Source organism: Nothobranchius furzeri, chromosome 12 (assembly GCF_043380555.1).
Source record: "Nothobranchius furzeri strain GRZ-AD chromosome 12, NfurGRZ-RIMD1, whole genome shotgun sequence".
In the NCBI taxonomy this organism is placed as follows: domain Eukaryota; kingdom Metazoa; phylum Chordata; class Actinopteri; order Cyprinodontiformes; family Nothobranchiidae; genus Nothobranchius; species Nothobranchius furzeri.
In genome coordinates, this window is record NC_091752.1 from 45,701,464 (window position 1) to 45,719,294 (window position 17,831).

General features: G+C 44.4%; 1 protein-coding gene across 5 annotated transcripts in view; it reads left to right on the forward strand.

The window, feature by feature from the left end:
• Positions 1 to 13,006: 13,006 nt before the first annotated feature.
• Positions 13,007 to 17,831, forward strand: part of kif11 (kinesin family member 11) — a 34,335-nt gene continuing 29,510 nt past the window's right edge. For 2 of the 5 annotated variants that reach the window (XM_015976685.3, XM_015976686.3), the window contains exons 1-8: positions 13,007 to 13,101; positions 13,387 to 13,485; positions 15,484 to 15,613; positions 15,714 to 15,811; positions 15,894 to 15,972; positions 16,085 to 16,270; positions 16,343 to 16,467; positions 16,549 to 16,639. In XM_015976685.3, the coding sequence (XP_015832171.3) occupies positions 13,013 to 13,101; positions 13,387 to 13,485; positions 15,484 to 15,613; positions 15,714 to 15,811; positions 15,894 to 15,972; positions 16,085 to 16,270; positions 16,343 to 16,467; positions 16,549 to 16,639 (897 nt within the window). In that variant the 5' untranslated portion in view covers positions 13,007 to 13,012. The other 3 variants (XM_015976687.3, XM_070542637.1, XM_070542636.1) reach the window with 3 other exon arrangements.

Here is a 17,831-nt window from a genome sequence, read left to right on the forward strand (position 1 = left end):
TCACACGAGGATAATTAGCTAACAGAAGAATCCACATTTATAAGATTTATGACTCAAGTGTCCCGATGAGTTTCAGACATTAAATCTGACTCTTGGGTTCGGGTTAGAGCTCCTGAGCTGCTGGTCTAACCTACAAATATACACAAAAAAGCCCTGAAACAAAGAAATGTCCCAAAAATATTGAAATATTCTTGTTTCTGCCTTTTAATCCATTTATTTTACCATCTTGAATATGAAGTCATCAGGTTAAGGATTTATTTATGTGGTTAATCATTTTCTGTACAAACCGTCATGTTTTGTTTTGCGATTGAATTTTTAATAAATTTATGTTTATTTGTGTATAATTATTTTTATTTAATTTACTTTTTACATTTTATTAATGTAAAAAACTGAACAAAATGAAAATATAACATTTGTAGGTTTAGCTTTAAAAACCAATGAAACTTCATTTATCTAGAAAACATGATGAATATCCTCCAAAAGCAGCATCTAACCTTTGTCAGGTTAGAGTTTCTTCTCCTTTTTTTTCCTCACATCTTATATTTTATTAAGTCTTGAGGTTAAACCACAGAATCCAGAAGCAAGAAGACTTGACTTCTCCAAAACAGCTAAAGGCGATTTTTGACCAAAATCACCAAACTTTATTCTGACTGAAAACATCAGAAGTAAATAATAAAAACACATTTTTTTACACTTATAAAAAGCTTTTATCTGGTTTTGCAGATGTACTCTACAGAGAGAAACTTCTGTCTTTCATACGGGATCAAACCTAGAGCATGATGGAGTGTTATTTAGCACAACCCAAGGCCTCAGATCTGAGTTGTATTGATTTTATTTAGCTATTTAGCTGCATCCACAAAGAAGAAGTCTAAATCTTTAAAACAAAACCATTTCTGTTTGATTTTACCTGATCCTAAAACAAATTATTTGCACAAATTCTTTCAAAACCAGCTAGTAGACGTCTGTGAAGGTTCCTTTTACACAATTTCTACAAAACCTAACAAGATTTAAGTCCAAGATAAAATGTGATAAAAGAACCTTAGTGAAAAGAGGTCCTCTTCTTCTGCGAGGTCTGGTGGGCCTCCTCTTCCTCACGTCCAGAGCAGTAGAAAACCAGAACAGAGAAGCTTCTCTGTGGCTGCAGCTCAGCGTTCGGCTGTGGGACTGAGAACTTACCCGCTCCTCTGGATCTCTGGCTCGCCCCCGGAAAGGGTCATCAGCATCCGGGTCCGAGTGGGCTGCCAATCACAAAAAGAGCCAGAGAGGTAGCGAAAGTGTGACGGGGAGAACAATACCACTGTTCCCACCTCACTTTGCTTCCACCATCACAGCTAAAATTGTTATGGTAATGAAGAGGATTTTGTTAAATGTAGCTTTGAGAAAAAACAGAGATGCAAAAAAGTAAATTAGTCATCTGACATTTCTCTGAATCACCTCTAAGAGAGGATCCGATCTGGATAAAACTGTTGGTGCCCTGCAGGAAACTCAGGTTTCATCTCATTCTATCTCTCTGTTAAAGAAATTAATCACTTAAAGATTTGGTTCACTCGGTCTATCAATACATTTGCAGTGGTCTCTAGTAGAAATGAATGCCTTGTAATTTGTACTCTGGGGAACAAAAGCTCCGGTGCACTTCTTTCAGGAAGTAGGAGTGAGCCACAGCAACACGACTCTACCACTGACTCTGTTTGCTCTGCAAGTGGATGTTTTATCTCCACTAATAACACCAGCGTGGAGGAGTTCTGCTGTGTGGCGGAGTTAATAATGCTAATGGTTACCTTCTCTTAGCCGAGACATTTTCAGCTGTTTCCTGGATGCTAAACCAACAACAGCCTTCTCCGTCATGAGTCAAGATGAGTGAGTCCATGGATGTTAAGTGACAGTGTGACGTAGATCTGTCAGGCTCTTCTAATCCTAGACAATCATCGTCGATTTTCCATCAGAAGCTAATGCAGGAGATAGATGTAGGAGACTATTTTCATGTTCAGCCTGCATGAAGCACTCATGGGTCATGAAGTAACCCATTATAATCAGAAACAATGACTAAAAATGATTTTGTTTGCGAACCACACCTTTAAAGCCAGAAATATGAAACATTAATAAATTAAACAGGTTTTTAAACTAAATTATCTGGAGTAAAATAATCTGGTGTAAAACGTAATTTCATAGCCCCTATTTCACACTGGAGGCTTCAGCGTTGTGGAACAGCAGCAGAACAGTTTACCCACGAGCTTCACTGTGTGCCAGCATCCGCCATCCTCTCCGCCATACTCGATCAACTCACGAGATCACAAAATCCCTCGAGATTTCAAATTTCACGCTTTGTTTATGCCATCCTCCATTAAACCAAATAGAAGGACCGACTGTTATCATAGTTTGATGTCATATATGATGTTCCTCTCCACTGCAGGATTAAAACCATGAAAAACACACCACTGCACTTCTGAAATGATGCTGGGATTAAATGAGCAGTTAGGTCACTTGTATTGACGTAATCTACACAGGTATGAAATCGCATTGCTGCAATAGACTTTTATTTTGAAAATTACCTGAGATTTTACACTGAAACCATGTGTGATTTTCTGTCTAGTCCTATGTTAACCGTGGACATGTCCCAGAAATAGAACCTATCTTTAGTGGCGCGGCGTGCCGCTTTTAGGAAGTTCCTTAAAATTACGGCGTTGCGGCTGGGTTGAAACACCCCCATAGACTATAATGGGTTCTATTGGAAGCAGCAAAGTTCTGCTGCCATTCCGCACTGCTGATGCTTCCAGTGTGAAGCAAGGGTAACAGTATTAAAAAATAAAAAAGAGCCACGTGTAGATTCTCCACCAGGGGCAGCAGACATGTACAGGCCTGGACATGACAGGTTTGTGATGAAGGTACTATACATCCTTATCCGGAGTCGGATCGTGGGGACAATAGCCTAAGTCAAGAGGCCCAGACCCCCTCTCCCCAGCCACTTGGGCCAGCACTTCTGGGGGAAGGAAGGCGTCATCTGGCCAACTGAGAGATGTAGTCCCTCCAACGTGTCCTGGGTCTCACTTTAGATCTCCCAGTTGGACGTGCCCAGAAAACTTCACCGGGGAGGCGTCCAGGAGGAATCCTAACTAGCTAGCCACTTCAGCTGGCTCCTCTTGATGTATAGGAGCAGCAGATCTTCTCCAAGCCCCTCCCAGATGACCAAGATTCTCACCCTAAGGGAGAGTCCAGCCAACCTGCGGAGAAAATTCATTTCAGCCCCTTGTATCCACAAACTCGCTCTTTCGCTCACTGGCTCGTGATCATAGGTGAAGGTAGGAACGTAGTTCGACGGTAAATCTAGAGCTTTGCCTTCTGGCTCAGCTCTCTCTTCACCATGACAGATAGGTGCAGTGCCCGCATCACTGCAGATGCAGCACCAATCTGCCTATCGATCTTGCAATCCAGCTTTCCCTCATTTGTGAACCAGACCCCGAGATTCTTAAACTCCTCCACTTGGGGCAGGACCTTATCCCTGACCCGGAGAAGGCATTCTACCCTATTTCGACTCAAGACCATGGTCTCAGATTTTAGAGGAGCTGGTTCTCATCCCAGCTGCTTCACCCTTGGCTAAGAACCGCTGCAGCGAAGGCCGGTGTAACGTGATGAAGGAGCCATTTCCACCCTCTAACAGCCGTTTCCTTTTGACACAGTGCCAGAGTGCATGAAACAGCCTCAAGGTCATGCATTCGCTTCTAAACTGTTAACGTTCCAGCAATGAAGACAGAAGAACGAAGAATGAATTCTTCTCTTTTAATTAATCAAAGAACTCTATTTTAATAAAGCTAATCCATCAAAGTGTTGGTCAATAATAAGATGTGACCGACCTGTGAAATTAAAATATTAATTACTTTATTATGATCTTAGGAATGATAAGTCTGTGACTTTAAGGATTCCAGCAGGACTCATTTCACGTAGTGTTAAAAAGACATGACACATTCTTTTAACTGATCCAATCAGAATCTTACAGATCTGACGGAGGCGTGCTTCTGACGGTGTTTGGTAATTTTCATTCGACAATAAACCATAACATCCGAGGTATAAAACTATGCCACGTCAGCTCTAACCCCAGTTCAAAGCGTTCCAGAGCAAGCGACTGAGTGGCCAATCCGACCTTCAACTCTTCAACTGAAAGAACCACGACAAGCTGAAAAATCCAGTCGCTACAACAACCAGCTGCAACAACAGCTCCTTTCAGAATAAAAACTCCACCGACCCAGGCTGGGTCTGAACAGACGCCAGTAAAAGAGTTGTGTGCCAGAGGTAACTCAAGACGGGTCTGGTCGGAACCGCGGCTTCTTCTACCAGCTCGGTTTCCAGACAGGGTCCGCTGGGCCTCGACATTCCTGATCTACAAGAGGACTTCCACAAGGCAGGTAGACCCGACATGATGGGGTCTCATGCGGTTCTGAAACTAACCCAAGCTTATTTCAAAACAACATCTTCAGTTCCCGTCAGAACTAATCGCTTCTTCGGATTTGCTGGTTCTGATTTACATCACACGTCATCCATTCATCGTCTCATCCATTTTTAGTTACACTATACATTTAGTTCTGAAGTCAGCCTAGTTTAATTTGTTAGTAATAAAATTCTTAACTTTTAAACTTGACTCTCTCTATTCTGTTGTCTCTGAGTGAATACATAACGGTTATCTAATCTCTGCATTAAAAAGATCTGATCTTCTGGTTTAAATAACCCACCGATCCGTAAGGTGGATTTCATATTTACTATGGAATCCCACGCCTTACGGCTCATTAAATAAAATGTAAGAACCTCTCATTTTCCTTACACCGGAGATCATGTTCTGATGAAGCGAACAGGACCATATGATCTGCAGAAAGCAGATGTGATGAATGCACTAATCCTGATAATGTCATGCTGGGTTGTAGTCTTTTTACCCACATGAAAGAATCACACACGGAGAGAGAGGTAAGTAAAAATACAAAGGTTTTATTATAAAGAAAATTAACGAGAACGAAGGGCACTGATCCTAACTGGGCCAGGGGGGTCAACTCTGATTCTAAAACAAAAGATAACGAGATGAATACAGTAAAATGAGAACCAGGAAAAGTAAACACAGCAGGATAATGGTGGAGGAGTCTTACGGTACGGACCAGGGGTTTGGGCAGGAGAGGGAGGCAAGTCAGGTCTGACCTGGAGATTGTCTGGGGGAGAGGAGTAGCAGGTAGAAGTGTACGATCCAGGACAGGTGAGCGGTGGAGAGCGGAAGGCCAGAGGAGCTGAGCGACGTTGAGAGTATGGCACACTTCAGGCAGACAGGAACCGAGGCTAAAATCCAGGGTTGGTACTGGAGCAGACAAGGAAGATTTAAATGAATACAGGAATACACACGATTCAGAGTTCTCAAACAGGAACAGAACGTGGTGTGGCTAGAGTACCCAGCAATAGAGTATCAACCGGCGCTGAAGTGTGGCAACACCGCTCCTTAAATCCTCTGGCCCTGCTGATGGTAATAAGCTGCAGCTGTGACTCTCCGACACGCCCACCTGCAAAACACTTAGGACCATAGCCAGCAGAGAAAAAGGCAGAACCATGACAGTACCCCCACCTCAAAGGAAGCCACCTGGCGGCCGAGCAGAGGAGGAGGACTCGAAGTCCCTTATGAGGGAGACATCATCAATCCATGACCCCGGGATCCATTGGCGATGCTCGGGACCATACCCCTCCCAGTCTACCAGATACTGGTGACCACGACCCCGGGGGCGAACGTCCAGCATGCGCCGAACCCGGTAGCCGAGACTGCCATCAAAGAGGCAAACAGGAGGAGGAGGCCACCACAAACGTACATTCTTAAAACTCACAGCTGTTCAGGAAAAACAAAAGTCCTCTAGTCTCTAAACATCCAGACTTTGGAGCAGAACATGAAAACGACACATAAATGATGAAATTTTTAATAAAATATGTGGAGAAACAAGAGCTGAAACAGACTTCCGCCATCGCCATGGAAACATATAAATTGCACGTTTTTTTTTTTTGTGTGTGTGTGTGTGTCCTGTCTGGCTGTGAAGCAAACAGAATTGATGTCTGAATGCTGGTGACAAGCCTTACAGATTTACTCTCAGGTGGAGCATCAAAGCGTCTGCTTTTAATGTCATGTCTGATACTTAAAAATTTATTGTTATTGTATGCTTTTTAATTCTGACCAGACATGGAAACAGAGGTGAAAGAGAAAGGAAGAGACAAAAGATGGGGGGGGGGGGGGGGGGGGGTTCCACAAAAATAAACAATAATGAACAAGAATCTGCTTCTAGACCTGCAGGAAGAGAGAAGAAAAAAATGCAAAAAAAGCAAAAAACATGGGACACAACAACAATGCAACAAGATCAAGCTATCACTGCTTCAACTTGATGAAGAAATATGGAATCAATTAAGTAAATTGACGAAAGAGAAATTAATTGGTAGAACTGTGGATTTTAACCAGTTTATAGAGTAATCTGACACTTTTGAAAAAGAGTTTATCAGTTCTATTGAATGAGAGAGAGGATTGAGAATTTCGGAGAAAGAGTAAAACATCATCTGCATAAAGACTGATCTTATGTTCTATTTTCTTACACTTTATCCCTTTAATTCCTGTTATTTGCCTAATTGCTGCTGCTAGTGGTTCAATAAAGACAGCAAACAGTGAGGGGGAGAGTGGGCATCCCTGCCTGGTCCCCCTCTGAAGACAGAAGCTAGCTGATATTTGGTCGTTCGTCCTGACACGTGCAGTTGGTGAACTGTATAATGTTTGTAGCCAGGTTATGAAGAAGTTCCCAAAACCAAATTTATGTAAAGTTGCAAACAAGAACTTCCAGTTAACTCTATCAAAAGCCTTTTCTGCATCTAGAGATAATATACTAGTTTCTATGTTTCTACTGTAAGAGAAATCTATCAAATTAAGTAATCTATGTGAATTAGTGGATGACGGTGTGGTCCAAAAGAAACCACCTGGCGTTGTACCATCCCAGAGGCCCGAAGGACTCTGTCGAGGAATGGTAGTTGTCATGCTGAATGAAGATAAGACTGAGATCCTCATCTGTGCCCCAGACAAGCTGGTTCCCATCGAACCAGAGACGGAGAAAACTGAGGGAAACTAACTGTAAGTTCAGCAAACTTCCCACGGGAGGAAGGAACCACCATAAATCTGGTCATTTGGTAAGTAGCAGCTACATTAGGGGAGAGCAGATGATGTGGTGAAGTCACATATGAGACGTGCCGATGTCTGATTTGTAGTCATGCTAATTACGAACATTTACAAGCTGATAAAGTACGAACTCAAAGTACGTGATTGGCATGGTAGAAACACCCATCATTAGTTTTCATTTAAATATAAGTACAATAAATGTGTGATCCAGGGTCTAAGGCAAAGAGGATTAGAAAATAGCTCTTTTAGCCCCGTTGGCTTGCATTCATTTTTTTCATTCTTCCAGTGACCCATAGGCCGACCGGAAAGGGAGTAGACTCAGGCTCTCTATACACTGGAACTTCCTGTGCACAAAAAAACTTACCTTCTTTTCTGGAAAAGCTTAGCTTTCAATATCTGTAAAGATTTTACAAATATTGTGTTTAAATTACTCAAACAGCATGTAATGACAAGGAAAAACTAATTAAAAACAGATTTGATTTTTCTTCAGAAATGAATGAATAGAAAATGTAAATGTACATGAATAAACATTCTGAAATAGCAGAACTAAAACTTAACGTGTATTACTTGTTTGTATGGATTTTTTATACGTACAGGTTTCAGTGTCTCAGTTTCAGGTGATGTCTGTCAATGTTCATGTGTTCTTAGGGGCTGTGGTATTCTGCAAAGCAGTTCCTGTCCTGCTGCAGACAGAACTCCTTGTTGCACTCTTTGCACAGGAAAGCTTTTTTTTTTGCACATATTGCACCTTTTTCTACCCTGACTTGCCCTCTGTGCTTTGTCCATTCCTTCTCCACTGTTTCAGGGGACATGTATTTTACCTTGAACAGAGGTCACTGGAGGGTTTTCATCCACACCAAGCAGGTATGCACACTGCTCCTCCTGAAATGAGAAGCTAAGACATGTTAGAATTAGCAGAAATACTAGACAACAGAAACTGTGGAACGTAACTTAGAAACTATTTAGTGCAGAGTCAAAATTACTTACTGCATGGGATAACCCTAAGCCATCAACAAATCTTGATGGAAGTTTTCTATTTCTAGGAGATTTCCTGATTTCTTCCATTATTACCAAAAACAAATCTAATATATTGACCCATTGCAGATTATTGTTTACATCCAGGTAACTGCACATATGCACACTAGCTGGAGGGCAAGAACTCCGTCTCCAGCCATTACCTAGATCAGTTCCAGTGTGGGCCAGATGCTAAAACCCAGTCATGGATTGTCCATAGTGAACACCATGTTCAGACATAAAGGTGTCCATATGTGCTCTTGGCACCAGGATACCTCAGGCCACAGCTCGATGATCAACTTTGTTGTTGTTTCATCTGACCTGCAGCCGCATGTCTTGGACACTTGGGTGAAGAGAGGGGCGGAGCTGTCAACTGACCACTACCTGGTGGTGAGTTGGCTCAGATGGTGGGGGAGGATGCCGGACAGACCAGGCAGACCCAAACGTATCGCAAGGGTCTGCTGGGAACATCTGGCAGAGTCTCCTGTCAGAAGGAGCTTCAATTCCCACCTCCGACAGAACTTCCAAAATGTTCCGGGGGAGGCGGGGGACATTGAGTCTGAATGGACCCTGTTCCGTGCCTCCATTGTTGAGGCGGCTGACCAGAGCTGTGGTCGCAGGATCGTCGATGCCTGTCGTGGTGGCAACCCCTGAACCCGCTGGTGGACACCGGCGGTTAGGGATGCTGTCAAGCTGAAGAAAGAGTCCTAACAGGTATTTTTGGCCTGTGGGACTCCAGAGGCAGCTGACGGGTACCAGCAGTCCAAGCGGAACGCGGCTTGGGTGGTCGCCAAGGCAAAAACCCGGGCATGGGAGGAGTTCGGTGAGATCATGGAGCAAGACTTCCATACGGCTTCAAGGAGATTCTGGTCCACCATCCGGCGCCTTGGGGGGGGAAAGCAGTGTGCTACCAACACTATCTATAGTGGGGACGGTGTGCTGCTGACCTCTACTCAGGACGTTGTGGATCGGTGGGCAGAATACTTCGAAGACCTCTTCAATCCCACCAACATGTCTTCCAGTGAGGAAGCTGAGTCTGGGGACTTTGGGTTGGCCTCTCAAATCTCTGGTGCTGAGGTCACTGAGGTGGTTAAAAAGCTCCTCTGTGGAAAGGCTCCGGGGGTGGATGAGATCGCCCAGAGTTCCTTAAGGCTCTGGATGTTGTGGGGCTGTGCTGGCTGACGCGGCTCTGCAATATCGCATGGACATCGGGGGCAATCCCACTGGACTGGCAGACCGGGGTGGTGGTCCCCTTATTTAAAAAGGGGGACCGCAGGGTGTGTTCCAACTACAGGGGGATCACACTCCTGACCTTCCTGGTAAGGTCTATTCAGGGGTTCTGGAGAGGAGGGTCCGTCGGATTGTTGAACCTCAGATTCAGGAGGAGCAATGTGGTTTTCGACCTGGCCGTGGAACACTGGACCAGCTCTATACCCTTAGGGCAGGGATTCCCAAACTGTGGTGCGCGCACCCCCGGGGGTGCGCGAGGTGAAAAGTGTAATGGCTGCGGAGCTCAGAGAGGTCTGTCATATGTCACCATTAGCGTAGCCAGAAACTCATTTGTGGGTGGGCCAAAGAAAAAGTAAGTGGGCACAATAAATGTAATTGAAAACGAGTATATTTTTGCGCGTGTGTCCTCCGCATGTGCCCTAGCTTCATAATAACAATGCGCCGAGCTTCAGCACTCTGGCCTTCGCACGCTGATATGTTCCGTATTTGATCATTTTTAACGGTGTTGGAGAAATCTGAAGGTGGCGAGTCATTCTGGCAGATTGTAATTAACACCCTGTCTCATGCAGGTGTTCTGACATTGTAAACCTCACACACAGAACATTGTGGATGTAACTAAATAAATCAAGAAATGATTCCCATTCAGGCTATTAACAGCGCGCTGAAGATCTGGAGTTCAGAGTGCGTCTGTCAGAGGTCAGACGCGTTCCAGCAGAACCACGGCTCACGGGTGCACAAGTGAGCACATCTGGGCTGGGCAGAAGTAATTTTACAACGTTGGTTTAAATAGCGCCAATAACGAGACGCGGTGAATAAACGCTGCAAGTTGTGAAGCTCGTTCCATCCGCGAGCCGCATCATCAAGCGGAAAGTGAATGCGTCAAGCATAAACCAAGCTTCATGGAGCTGTGCCGCGCGCGCACACACACACACACACACACACACACACACACACAGATTCAATAAGCGCGCACGCTGCGCAAACTCCGGCGTGCCGTCAGACTGAAGACAGAAATGAGCGCTGCCTCCTCTGTGATAAAAACTTTTAAGAGGTTTTATAACATTTTTCATTCAAGGCCAAATTAAGATATTAGCTTCTATTTTGGGATGACGTATTAAAGTCGGGTCCGCTCCAGCCAGTGACTCCGAACCTGAGCTCATGTTACTGCAGCACTTGTTATTCCTGTCCACGTGGCAGCGGATCGCAGATTCAGCCACACCATAAAACAGCAATAAGTCGGTCTGAGGCAAAAGTGAACCTCATGGCTTTCCAAATTTTCCCCTATAGACATTTGATTACGCACAAGTAGGTGATCAGCTCAGGTTTACGCAGAGCAGAAGGAAGGAGAGCGCTCTGGCCGCAGGTTAAACGTTCCTACTTTAAGAAAATCATTAAATTGCATTGGTTATGTGCTACCTGGGCACTCTAAATATTTATTTAAAATTAAATCAAAGGAAATTGTAATGGTATCGAATGCTTATTAATTACTATTTAAAAAATGAAAGTGAAGGGGAAAAAGGTCGATCATATTTTTTAACCCTGTCTGTTTAGCTTGACGTCTGATATACATACATATATACATACATATATATATATATAGCCATGCCCTGATGTCGGGGCTGGGGGGTGCGTCGACATGGTCGGGACATAGAAGGGGGTGCGCGGCTAAATAAGTTTGGGAACCACTGCCTTAGGGGGATCCTGGAGGGTGCGTGGGAATTTGCCCAACCAGTCTACATGTGTTTTGTGGATTTGGAGAAGGCGTTTGACCGTTTCCCTCGGGGGGCCTTGTGGGGGGTACTCTGGGAGTATGGGGTACCAGGCCCTCTGATACGGGCTGTTAGGTCCCTGTATGACAGGTGTCAGAGCTTGGTCTGCATTGCCGGCAGTAAGTCGGGCTCGTTCCAAGTGAGAGTTGGACTCCGCCAAGGCTGCCCTTTGTCACGGATTCTGTTCATAACCTTTATGGACAGGATTTCTAGGTGCAGCCAAGGTGTGGAGGGTATCCGTGTTGGTGGCCTGATCAGGTCTCTGCTTTTTGCAGATGATGTGGTCCTGTTGGCTTCATCATAACATGATCTTCAGCTTTTGCTGGAGCGGTTCGCAGCCGAGTGTGAAGCAGCTGGGATGAGAATCAGCTCCTCTAAATCTGAGACCATGGTCTTGATTCGGAAAAGGGAAGAATGCCTTCTCCGGGTCAGAGATGAGGTCCTGGCCCAAGTGGAGGAGTTTAAGTATCTCGGGGTCTTGTTCACGAGTGAGGGAAAACTGGAGCGTGAGATTGATAGGTGGATTGGTGCTGCATCTGCAGTGATGCGGGCGTTGTACCAGTCTGTTGGGGTGAAGAGCTGAGTCAGAAGGCGAAGCTCTCAATTTACCGGTCGATCTAAGTTCCTACCCTCACCTGTGGTCATGAGCTTTGGGTAGTGACCGAAAGAACGAAATCGCGGATACAAGTGGCCGAAATGGGTTTTCTCCGGAGTGGCTGGGCTCTTCGTCAGAGATAGGGTGAGAACCTCGGTCATTTGGGAGGGGCTCTTAGTAGACCCGCTGCTCCCCACATCAAGAGGAGCCAATTGAGGTGGCTCGGGCATCTGGTCAGGATGTCTCATGGACGCCTCCCTGTTGAGGTTTTCTGGGTTCGTCCAACCGGGAGGAGACCTAAAGGTAGACCCAGGACACGGTGGAGGGACTACGTCTCTCACCTGGCCAGGGAACGCCTTGGGATTCCCCGGAGGAGCTGGCCCAAGTGGCTGGGGAGAGGGAAGTCTGGGCCTCTTGCCTTAGGCTACTGCCCCCGCGACCCGACTCCGGATAAGCGGATGAAAATGGATGGATGGATGGATGGATGGATGGATGGATGGATGGATGGATGAATATTTAATCAAGCTTTGTCACAAAATCAGACACAAGATATGGCATGATAATCAAAATATAAATATGATTAAACTACATAAATGAAATATATTTCAATATAAAATCCTATAAGGTAGGCTAGTTGTTTTATCCGTTGGCTGCACAAAAAGGGCATAGTTGCTCACTCTGCATTGACTTGCCGTGGAGAAAGGGCTTTCTCTGTCTGTGCACCAAAGCTGTGGAACGCATTAGCACTGCTAGTGAGGCAAGCACCAACAGCTAGCATTTTTAAATCACGCCTGAAAACTCACTACTTCAACCTAGCTTATACCACATAATTATGAACCTCACTTACATCTGTACTGTTTAAAAATGGTCTTCACTCTTGTCAACGTCCGTACTATTGAGGTTCTTCTTTTTTAAAATGTTTTTCTAATTTTTTATTCACCCTGTCTTATTGATTTTTAGCTGTTAGTTTTGGGAATTTTCTTGTATTTCCTTTTTATCTTTTATCTGTGTTCAACATGTTTATATAACGCTGGTTTAATTAACTAACATTTTTAGTGTACAGCGCCTTGTTTGGTTGTAATGCCTTGTGAATGCGCTTTATAAATAAAATTGGATTGGATTTGGATTGGATTGGACTTTGGAGAGTGAGCCGACCCAACCAATATGGCTGCATCGCTGTTACGCCCTTCAGCACCCAATCTGTGGTTGTTTATTGATTGGTCTTGTCTGAAAAGTCCCATGATCCTTCACTACTTAAATGCCACATGTTATTTTTGGACCAATCGTTTGGGTTGTTCTTCTATCGCTATTCTCCGATTGGTTCTAAGGTAATTCAAAAACATTTTTGAAACGTTTCTTGTTGAGCGCCAGAAGCTTTCTGGGCGAACTGAGTGAGAAGTCGCAGTTACTCTCTGCTAAGTTTTACTCCGATAAAACGGTAAGCTAGTCCGTATTTAACGGTTAACTCGATGCTAGTTTCTGGTGTTTAGTTGAACCAGCTAAAAGAGTTCGCTCTTGTTTCGTTTGTATTGTTTTAAGCATTGTTGACAGACTTCTTCGTTAGTTTTAATACATGAATAGTTAGTGTGTGCTAACTGGAATTGTTTCTGCAGAGGAGCTAACCCCTTCTCGGTCATCATGTCTTCATTTAACGGCGGAGGAGCTAAACGGGAGGAGAAGGGCAGAAACATCCAGGTCGTTGTAAGATGCAGGTACACAAACAAATCCGCTTTTATTCACACCATTTCTCTAAACTGTTAAGTGTGTCGACACAGATGATGCTACCCACTTTTCAGCAGTCTGAGGAGGTTCGTCGGGCTTCACGGAGGCAGATTTTCACATTTGTTCTGTCCTGAACAGACGGGATAGAAAATGATATGTAAACTAATCTTAAGGCTCTTTGTTATCAGCAGCCTGACCATAACGAGCAGTCTGAAACATCAGGACAAAAGGCTCATCACAAACCATCTGTAGTACATAAAAACCACATTTAAACGTTTTTAGTGCATACATTTAGTAAAAATGTATGCAAACGTGTCAACAATAGCACTAATCTTTAGCTGTTCTAGACAACATAATCAGAACCAGAAAAACTTTATTTATCCCCGAGGGGCAATTAAAAAAAATAACAGCAGAGCAGCATGATGTTGGACATACAAACATTGAATAAATAGGCAATAAGGAAGGAAGTAATAAAGCAGCAAGAAGATGGATAAAACAGTAAAATATGCAAAAAACACTGAGTAAGTGAATAAAGTGACTAAAGTGTCGTCTGTATAAAAGTTAAATATATGGAGAGCCCAAGGAGAGGGTTTATCGGGGGATGGTCTTATTTTATCTGCTGGAGTTAAAGAGCAGAATGGCTTTGGGGACAAAGGTGGCTCTCCTCCTCTCAGTCTTACAGGAAATGCAGCGTATGCGTCGCCCAGAGGGGAGCCATTGAAATTCGGGGTGAAGAATGTGAGAGGGGTTGTGGAGGATTTTGGCTGCCTGTCTCAGGGCTTGTTGATAGAAAACCTGAGCAAGAGTTCTGACAGGCAGACCAACGATTTTGGAACACACTGATGCAGAGTGCTGCAGTCTGTTCCTGTTCTGGAGGCTAAAGCCGGGCGTACACTGTGCGACTTTTTCACTTTTTTGAGCCGATTTTCCAGTCGTGCGAGAATCCACGACATCGGGGTGAGTTTTGCGCCGAGCGGTCGTGTAGTGTACAGGGGGTTACGAGAGGCGATTAACACCACGTGACCAGCTGCCGATCAGCAGTCGTGAGGTCGCACGGACTTCTGGCGTGTTTAATATTTCGCTCGTCCCTCGTGAGGGTATCGCACTGTTGAAGCGGCGCTGCGAGCAGCTGCGACCCAAAAAGTATCAGAACCGCTCACAGCGCATGCGCAATCCTGCATCAAAGCCGCTCCCCGCTATTTCCCTAATAACACACGTTGTTCGTTTTTGTTTCTACACGTTTTTTTACTCACAAATATTGTCAAGAAAGCGTGTTTGCCGTGTTCATGTCAAATTAAACTGATCACAAAACACAGATTTACTTTCTTTATTTTGTTTTCCTCATCCAACCCCCATAAATCCCTGTGTGTCCTCCTGCAGCACTCCCGAAGGACAACAGGCAAGACAAGACAAAAAAGTCTGACGTGTTGAGTAAAAACTGCTATTTTTAGCATATTTTTAGGGCCGAGGTGTTGCTACCAGACGTACAGTGTGAGCAGTCTGGTCGCATCCGAGAACTGGGTCGTACAGTGTGAGCGCCTGGCTCGTGAGATCTGCTCTGCGAGGAAGTCGTACAGTTTGAGCTGAAGCTGAACGCTGCGAGTGAAAAAGTCGCACAGTGTACGCCCAGCTTAAGGGAGTAGAACCAGCAAGTGATGGAGAAGGTCATGATGCTTTCCAGGAAGGCACAGTAAAAAGTCATCATGACTGAGGAGCTGACTCCAAAGGAGTTGAGCTTCCTAATGAGATATAACCGTTGGTGGCACTTCCTGAGAATCTCCTCTGTGTTAGCAGAGAATTTCAGGAGGTTGTCAAAGGTGGTTCCCAGATACTTGTACTCCTCCACTACCTCCACTGGGTTCCCATGGATAATGGTGGTTACTGAAGCGAAGATCAGAAGTGAATGCAAACGTGTCAACAATAGCACTAATCTTTAGCTGTTCTAGACAAAATAAACACTAGATAACGCTAACGCTCTGTCTTCTCAGACCTTTCAACACCATGGAGCGAAAGTCTTCACATGCAGTCATCGACTGTGATCAGAACAGGAAAGAGGTGATCGTGAAGACGGGGGGAGTGAACGATAAGGCCTCGCGGAAAACCTACACCTTCGATATGGTGAGTCCAGGTTCTGGTCCGGTTAGACCCAGTCCATTAGAACTTTAATGTAGATGAGATTTAGGCAAGAGACGAAAGGTTCGTTAAATTCTGTCTTCAGGTCTTTGGTCCAGCTGCCAAGCAGATCGACGTGTACAGGAGTGTTGTTTTTCCCATTCTGGACGAAGTCTTTATGGGATACAACTGCACCATTTTTGCGTGAGTCCTCCTGGAGACTTTTCTTTTGACATCAAAGGTTACACTTTCTTTTAAAAACACTTGCCTGCCTCTCTTTTCTCAGCTACGGTCAGACTGGAACAGGAAAGACGTTCACCATGGAGGGAGAGAGGAGCCCTGATGGGCAGTTCACCTGGGAGGAGGTGAGTTCAGAAGAATTATTTACAGAAACTAGCATTTCCACTCAGAGTCTGAGCTAGAGGGAAATCACTGAATGATTTGGCCTGTCTGGTATCATCGGCCTTCTGTGTGCAGGACCCACTGGCTGGGATCATCCCCCGAACGTTGCATCAGATCTTTGAGAAGCTAACCGAGAACGGCACAGAGTTCTCTGTGAAGGTTTCGCTGTTGGAGATCTACAACGAAGAGCTGTTTGACCTTCTCAGCCCCACGGAGGATGTGAATGAACGGCTGCTGATCTTTGATGACCCCCGAAACAAGGTTTCACTTCAGGAAGATGGCATAAATATCTGCTACTGTTTGGTTTTCTGACTGACTGCTTCTGTGTTGCAGCGCGGCGTGGTGGTGAAGGGTCTGGAGGAGGTGACGGTCCATAACAAAGACGAGGTGTACCAGATCCTGGAGTGGGGAGCAGCCAAGAGGAGGACAGCCTCCACTCTCATGAACTCCTACTCCAGGTAAAGCCACTGCTCCCAGATACAGCAGTCCTGCAGCCTCTCCAAGAGTTTAGTGTGAGTTTTACTTCTGCTCGTGTGCAGCCGTTCCCACTCGGTGTTCTCCGTAACGATTCACATGAAGGAGATCACAATGGACGGAGAGGAGCTGGTGAAGATCGGCAAACTTCATCTGGTAAGAGTGCTTCATCTTAAACGGCAGAGGGAAGGCCTAACTGAAGTCAAGTAACAAGTGTTTAGTAACTAGTAATGTTGCTGCAGAGATTAGTCACGCTGACCCCCAAATAGGGTTGGGCATCGTTTGATTTTGAATGATTCCTCATTTCGATTCTGGTTCAGATTCTTTCAAAACATGACATGTTTTACTGGGTTTTCCTGGCTCAAACTGAGGCAGAGGTGGAACCATCCTGACCGTGCGCCAGCACACGCATAGTCTTTGCATTCAACTGCCTCACTTTTTAAAGGCAAAATATTTTTTTGTTAAGTGTTATAATCTAAGCTTCTGTTGATTAATTGAATATTCCATATGACAACGTTTCAAGTGAAAACTGGTTTGCTGCTAAAAAATATGAAATAAAACAACAAAATTATCAGGCTGAAATAAGACTCTGATTATAAAAGGCTCAATAATATGCATTAGATTGGTGTCTAGTTTCCTTTTCCCGTCTGCCCGTCTGATACTTACAGTAAAAAATATTTTTTAATATTTGACCTACATTTCAGTAACATTTTAGATTTGTATTAATAACACTCATCTTAGTCAAAATAACACATAAATGTATCCAGTAAAATATAATGCATTTCATTAACATGCATTTGTATTGGAAATGGTATTTAACATTTAATTTCTGCTGTTAACAATGTAATGGTGGCATGTATATTAAGTACGGGTTGGCAATAATCCAGTTTAAATTATGTTCAAAGACAGATGTATTTGTGAATTGTATACTACAGCGGCTTGCCGTAGTTCTTGCTCCTGTGTGTGGAGCAGACTTGTAGCAGTAATGTGACTCGTATCTGCAGCGGTTCTGATCCATAGTGCTGCAGGATGCAGAATAAACAGGATGGTGGGGACTTTTCCTCCGCTTGTAGAGTTTAGTCTTTCTTAGTTTTTTGGTCATCATATATTTTTCTGTGCGCCACTTGATCGTGAGACTGCTACCCATTAGCTTTAGCATTAGCCAATCTTAGGTGTGTTCTTGCTGTGTCGTACCTCTGATTACATGCTGTAGTTCTTTTTTTAAAACACAGAGCAGTTTTGTTTACCTGTTTTCCCGCTACGTTTCGTTTGCGGCTGCAAACTTCCTCAGGCTGACACTGATGGTTGGTCACTTCTCTGTTTATCCACGGGCAGCAGAGGACGTTGT